The sequence below is a fragment of the Populus trichocarpa genome, chromosome 14 (genome assembly GCF_000002775.5).
Source record: "Populus trichocarpa isolate Nisqually-1 chromosome 14, P.trichocarpa_v4.1, whole genome shotgun sequence".
Lineage (NCBI taxonomy): Eukaryota > Viridiplantae > Streptophyta > Magnoliopsida > Malpighiales > Salicaceae > Populus > Populus trichocarpa.
Window position 1 is genome coordinate 1064986 of NC_037298.2, and position 7656 is coordinate 1072641.

A 7656-nucleotide genomic window follows, 5' to 3' on the forward strand; every position below is an offset into this window, starting at 1 on the left:
ATGGTGTGCCATTAATCACTGGAAAGGTAATCTTTATCCGACTGCAAGCCTCTTATAGATAAAATATAGCGAAGAACGCAGAGTTGGGCCTTAAGATGCCTAACCTTTGCTGGCAGACTCCTACTAATCTCCTCAGTGATCTTCAGCTTAGAAAAACTTCGTTGTTCTATCTTTTACCAGCAAAGTAATGAAGATAATTGAGCGAAAATGCAGCTCATATGGCGTGGGAAAGACGAATCTGCTCATGGTGCTGAGGTAGCTTGGGATAAACTGCCTCTTCCTAATCAGGAAGGAGGTCCGGGGTTGATGGAAACAGAAGAATGGAACATTGCATGCATTATGAGATCTATATGGAACCTATTACTAAAATCAGGCTCACTATAGGTTGCCCGGTCTTATGCCGACCTGCTTAAAGATAAAAGAATTTGGGAAGTAAGAGTGCCTTGTGATTGCAACTGGTCTTGGAGGAAAATTCTGAAATTTCCACCTCTAATCTGGGAATGGATCTCCCATACAATCAGAAATGGAAAAACAACATATCTATGGTGGGATTCTTGGCATCCAGAAGGTCCACTCATGGAGAAACACAATAGAAGGATCATCATACACGAAACAGGTATCCCTTCCGATGCTAAAGTCCCATCTGTTATTAAAAACAAATTTGTGGGATACTCTGTCCTAATGGAACTGAGGATGATTCGGAGACTTGAAAATTAACCTTCAACGGCAAGTTCACTGTTAAAAGTTCTTGGGAAGATTTAAGAGCTAAAGGGTGTAGGGTGGATTGGTTCAAAATGATATGGAGCTCCCTCTATATTCCAAAGCATAGTTTTATAGCTTGGCTTATAGTCCTGAACAGGTTGTCTTTCAAAGATAGACATGCAAGAAGAGGAAGGATAACAGCTATTTGTGTCCTCTGCAAACAAGCCAATGAAAGCAGAAATCATTTTTTTTATTGTCAATTTGTAAATGGAGGTTTTACACAAGTGCAGCATCACAGGCAAATGGGAATTATTTTAACAAAAAATTTTAAAAAAATCAATTTTTTACTTAGTTATTAGAATTATTAGAGTCTAATACCTTGTAATCTGACTCAAGATCTTAATAAGTCTGGTTAACTTAATAAACTCAATAAAATAATATTATTTAATCATATAGATGTTTACATTGGTTAAAAAAAAATTATACTCAGGCCAAATCTCAAGATAATATCCATCGAGTCAATTATTGAAAGAAACCTAAAATATTTTTAGACAAAAACAAACAAATATTGGATTTTTTTACTTAAAATTATTTTTTATTATTTTGATGTATTAGTATTATAAATAATTTTTTAAATTTTTTAAAAAATATTCTTTTAATATATTTTTAAAAAAAAAATACTTAAAAAAAACTCCAAAACAACTTCACACTTATTTCAATTCAATCCGGATTTAGCCGGACAAATTGATCAAAAATGCCGTCAGCTTTGCTCTGCCCTGATCTAATTACGTGGACCATCTGTGTTGGGCTTTCATTGGACGGAAATTATTTAGGGAAGATGTGGCTATAAGGGCCCAGAAGCTTTAGGTCGGTGGCGCGTGGAGTTATCTGGATGCTTCGCGAATCTACTTCCCGTGCCTTTTCTCGTACTATATTAAAAAAAACCCCAAATTTCGAGATAGTAATACGTGTCAGAAATGATTCTTGGACAGATGGTGGAGTGTATATCTTGTGTGAGAATGTGAAGTGTGTAACAAGATGACTAGCTTAGCAGCTGTAGATTATTTATGAAAATAAAGTTTGAAATAATTAATGATTCTTTGACATTTGTACCGATAGACATAGCTTTGGATGATTTGATCCCTTAGTTAGTAAGCCTGTCCGGTCGGCAACCATATTATCCAAAGCAAGATTGATAATAATGTTTTTTTAACGCCATACAAAAAAATAAAAAATCAAATTAAATTGTAAAATCATAGAATTATAAATAAAAATTTTAACTAATTATGTATTGATAATTCCAGATAGAAAATTAAATTATATTAAAATTTGATAAAGAGAGTCAACAATATTATAATCAATAAGTGATCTAAATAAATGAAATAAATAGATAGTATGAATTAATAAATTAATAATATATGTCTTATAACAAAACTTTCTAATACAAGAAGGGAATCATTGAATGGCAGGAAGTACACAAGAATCTGGTGACAACTTGTTTTTTCCATCACAACAAGTTCTAATGGAATCCCTTTGGATTGCAAGCTAATGAGTCTAAACTAATAATTAATTAACATAAGTTAAATAATGAAATAAACTCTAAACAATGTCTAATGCACTAGAATAAATCTATATTAAAAATAATTACTCAACATTAAGTAATTAGATAAATAAAATAGAATAATAAAACCAAAGTCTTCATGCTAAAATTCATTCATGTAGCCCGAATATCTAATTTTCACACATTCTTGACAAATTTCAGTACTAATTTCAAACACATCGTTCTCTCCCGTCTGGATGAATTACTAGTACTACAATATATGGTTGAAAATCTTGAGATGTATAGTTTCCAAACCAACTTGAATTGCAGCAAAATTTCACTTGTAGCTCTAGATATGTCCCAAACAGTACACGAAGGTCTAGTTTGACAAGATTCGTCTAATAACTTAGACCCTCTAAAATAATATGTTCCTGAACTCCATTTGACCTGAAACGTTACCACAATATAGTTGCATGTGTCTAGTATTTATCTGTAAAATCACAGCTCGATCCAATGTACGGTTTGATAGATATGTTTGATCTTGCAAAACTGATCAGCTGACATTTTAATGTTAAATTCGGACCTTACTTGGTTCATATCATAAATTTAGTAAAATTATAAAATCAGACCGAGTTTACTAATTTTACCATTTTTATCTAGTTTGCACAAGTCAAGTCTAATTTTACTAGTTTTCGAGTTTTTAGTCTGATTTTGCATGTTTAATACATATTGACTTGTAAAATCATACGATTTTACGAGACAACTTGCGATTTTAACAACAATGATCCAAAGTCTAAAATAAAATGAGTTTCATTTTAAATATTTTTTAATATTATCTAATTAAACTCGAGTAACTGAGGTGATTAATTTATGATCTAGTTAATTTGACCAAACCTAACTAGATTAAAATTAAAGAATTTTTTTTAAAAAACCTAAAACTAAGTAATTGTTAACAAAAATAACTAGGTAACCCATAAGTCATATCTTAAACCAATTCAATCCCTAGATCATGTTTTATAATTATAAATGTAAAATGTCTATAATACAATTCCCAAGAACAATTGAGTGGAGGTATAGCGTATTTAACAAAAATACATAGGGTGTGGGTTTTTCACAGTAGTAATAGATATAGTTTATTATGGATTGCTGTAATGAAATTACTATTTTACCCTTCACTCTTTTATTTCTAAAGTTTTGCTTGAGAGTAGAATAATATTTTCCATGTGACAAAATAGTCTTCATAAGATTTATTGGGGATATTTTGATGTGTTTCTTTTTTGGATACAGTGCAATAACACAATTATCTTTAAAAGCAAAGTTTTAATATAACCATTCTAAGGGCTTCCTGGATGTTTTCTTTTTCTAATGCACAATAAAAATACTTGATTGCCCCTTGCACCAGATTTTTTTAGCTTTGTTTTAAGGGTATTTTTATATTTTCATATAGGTTTTTTTGTTATATTTGCAGTGAGTTAGGGTTTTCTTTTTTCTTTTAACACAAATCTAATATTATGAAAATTAAAAGTTGTCAAGCGCATTGGATCAACGCGAAGGTGCATCATCTCCATCTGTACCATTTGATCGGTGCGTGAGGCGCGTTACGGTGATCGCACCCCACCTTCCACGACAACTTTAGAAAGGTCCAATCATTCTCTTCATGGTGGTCCAGCGCATGTTGTCAGTGGAGCTATGGTTGACCTTCGATTGGACTTTTTTCTTGTCTTCCTATTTTTTTCTCTCTTCTTTTTGCCAAACTTTAATTTTATCCATTGAATCTATTTTTATCTTTCACTTTGGTCCCTATTCTCTTGATTGCTAATTGTTTTATTTTATTTTAAATTATTTTTTTCAATTGCATCACTCATATTTGATTCAATTAATTTTTTTTAGAATTTGATCCTCATTGTTTTGATTTCTTTTATTTTATCCTCAATGTTTTTCTGATTATTTTTTTTTCAATTTGATCCTCTGAGTCTATCTTATCTCCTAATTTGGTCCTTATTCTCTTAATTGCTAATTGTTTTGAATTATTTTTTTCTCAATTGCATCCCTTATATTTGATTCATTTTTATTTTTATTTTGGTCCTCATTGTTTTGGTTTCTTTTTATTTTATCCTCGATACTTTTTTATTATTTCTTTTACAATTTAATCCCTCAACATTTTATTTCATTTAATTTGTGTTATAATTTGTAACCCCATTCCTTTTATTTCTATTTGTTTTTTTTTTCATTTTTTGCTTTTATTTCAGTTTCAATTTTATCCCTTGACATTTTTATAGTGGGGATTTGACTTCATTATTTTTTCATGCTTGCCCTCTATGGGCTAATTCTGGCCTTATAAACTGGGTGACGCGTTTTAAAAATTAGCATGAGTTGATTCTAAACTTTTTATGTATTTTTTTTAATTTTTTTTGTCTTTTTCATAATCCATCATTATGTTGTTTGAAAATTTAACTTGATTATTTTTTTAGTTTTTTTTATATGGGGGTTATCAAGGTCTCATATCTAAGGTTGCAGGTTTTATGCGTTAACATGTATTTACTTGAGCTTTGTTTTTTTCACCATTCTTTTTACATTAAAGTTTTTTTAATCTTCATCCAAGAGAATAGCTCGTTGAACAAACCTTTTTTTGAATGGGCCAAGCATCGAGGACCAAGAGCATACCTAGCCTATTTTGTTTTGATTTTTTTCCTTTATAATCGCATCCCTTCGTGCTTAGCTTGCTTAGAATTTAGCTGCATCATTTTTTGTTTTAGATTATTCGCACATTTTTGTTGTTGGCTTTTTTTTCCTTTTACTATTTTTTTAATCATTTCATTAAAATTAATATAATTTATTTGACATCGAAAGAATATTATTTTTTTATACTAAAAATATTTTTAACCAGCCTGCGGTTGAGCAAGAACTACATAGCTAGTCAATTATTATAAGTTGTTGGAAGATACCACCCACTTGCATATATTTGACACCTTTGATTTTTATTTTTTTGGGTTAAAATGAAAGTTTAAGCTTCCCCACTACACCTCCATCACTTGTTTAACACATGTACATGTTGTCCACCAAACTTAGAAAATTCTCCCTTCAATTCGCCTCCTAATTACTACCAATTGACTGTTTACTCTAGTTGGTTGCTTGATGCCTATGAATATTCAAGTGTGCATGCACGGACGTCGGCTGCCGTCTACTATAAAGAGGCAAATTGATATAAGATCACCTTTGCTTGGAAAAGTAAAGGTTCTTTGTATTTGACTTGGAAGCAGTCCCAGTCTTCCCTCCGCTACTCCCTCCCTAAGGCTGAGCCCACACCAAAACTTACATCATCGGTTCACAACGTTAACTCACTCCTGGCGTGTCCTTGAACTATTCTCTTACTTTGACCGAATTTGGTCAGGTCAGCAAGTCACTCTTGGCCACCAAGAGACTCAAAATTGCCCACCAAGAAGACGCCTCCTTGGCCTTTCCTATTACTAAACGTGCTCCACTGGATTTTTGTTGTGGATTCCTACTAACCCTTCGAATCTCTTTTTTTGTTAGCTCACACCTCTTACTTTCCAACCACTTGTCACGCAACTTCCTTCTCGAGTACTTGCCCCTTGTATATAACCCACATCATCCCCCCACTCTAACTCATAAAATTCACTCTTCTTCTATCACAAAAACAAGCTCTCTCTCTCTAGAGTAATCAGCAATTCATCACTCTTCTTCTGCTTTCTATATTAAGAAAACGAATCAGATGGCACTAGAAGCTTTAAACTCTCCAACTACAGCCCCCCCATCGTTTCAATTTGAGGATTTAAGCCTCCCCTGCGCTGGAGAGCCATGGGTAAAGCGCAAGCGCTCTAAGCGTCCACGTCTCGACCACCAGCCTACTGAAGAAGAATATCTCGCTCTCTGTCTTGTCATGCTAGCTCGAGGTTCCACCAATCTCCAATTCTCCACTTCAGGCCACCAGAAGTCCCTCACCCCATCAACAGTATTAACATCTTCAGAGCTAAAAAATAGTTACAAGTGTTCCGTATGCAACAAGGAGTTTCCTTCATACCAAGCCCTAGGCGGTCACAAGGCAAGTCACAGAAAACTCGCTGGAGGCGGCGAAGACCAAACTACTTCCAGTACAACTACTTCTGCCATAACAGCAACAAAAACCGTATCTAACGGAAGCGGTAAGACTCACGAGTGCTCCATCTGCCACAAGACTTTTCCCACTGGACAGGCCTTGGGTGGTCACAAGAGGTGTCACTATGAAGGCATCATAGGAGGCGGCGAAAAGAGTGGTGTCACTTCAACTTCTGAAAGTGCTGGATCTACCAACACTCGCACTCATAGCCACAACGAATTTGACCTCAATATTCCTGCCTTGCCAGAGTTCTCTTCATGTTTCTCTGTATCTGGTGAAGATGAAGTTATGAGCCCTCTACCGGCAGCGAAAAAGCTTCGTATTTCGATGCCACCCAGATTTGAAGTCTCCCAAGCTCAGTAGAAAAATTAGAACCTCTGTTAGGCTGTGTTAGGTGATATCAATTTAGAGATTTATTCCATTGTTTTGACTATTTTATTTATTTAATTAATTTTTTTGTGCATAGAAGTTGGATATTTCAGTTGTAATACTTGAAATTCAATTAATAAGTATCTTCTTATCTCAACTTAACTTGTTGGATCTGTTAGTTTAATTTAATTTCTTTTCAAGTTGCAACGTGTTGGGTTGTTTGTATTTATTTCATACCTTTTGGCATTCACTACCCTAGCGTGCTCGCATCAGCTTTGATGTGTGCGCATAGCTTGACCTCCTCATGATGAGTTGCACAGCCGCGTGACCAGCGGAGCAAGTAGTGGTGGCGAGTTCTTTGAAAATTGAGCGTAGTTGTCGGGTCCGGCAAAGTTGTTAGATTTGGTGTTGATGATTAACTCGAAAAAAAATCTATATTACATTAGTCAATTTAAAGATCATTAGTTGAATATCTTAATTAAAACAAGTTATTTCATTTTTAAAAAATCTTTAATATTGAATCGATTGTATTTAAATGGACCAATAAAGTTATATCATATCAATATTTTTTTTAGTTCAATTGAAAATCTATTTAAATTAAATTTTAAATCATAAATTTTTCAACGCAAAGCAAATTTAACAACCATGGTTTTGAGGTCCACTTATTACGTGTCATGGGAATATAAAACATTTTCCACGCCAAGCTTGCAATCTAAAAAACATACGGTCCTTAGCGCAATTCATGAAGCAGCTAGAAAAAAGACAAAAGGCGGTGGTTTGCACTGTTGAAACACATTGGTCTTCTAGTTGTGATAATATAAGAAAAAATTACACGGTAATATTAAGTTTTATGCGAGTCCAATTAAGCCTACATAATATTTTATATAATATATACATCTTTGTAAATATTTAGAATATTTATATGATA

General features: G+C 33.4%; 1 protein-coding gene across 1 annotated transcript; it reads left to right on the forward strand.

Annotated features, from left to right (window-relative positions):
• The first annotated feature begins 5870 nt into the window (after window positions 1-5870).
• Window positions 5871-6885, forward strand: LOC7497333 (zinc finger protein ZAT10). Its single transcript, XM_024584472.2, has one exon. The coding sequence runs from the start codon at window positions 5976-5978 to the stop codon at window positions 6720-6722; it is 747 nt and encodes a 248-aa protein (XP_024440240.2). The 5' UTR covers window positions 5871-5975; the 3' UTR covers window positions 6723-6885.
• Window positions 6886-7656: the final 771 nt, after the last annotated feature.

What these genes read in the sequence shown, in the direction of transcription:
- LOC7497333 (XM_024584472.2), top strand. Translation starts at nt 5,976, where the DNA reads ATGGCACTAGAAGCTTTAAACTCTCCAACTACAGCCCCCCCATCGTTT.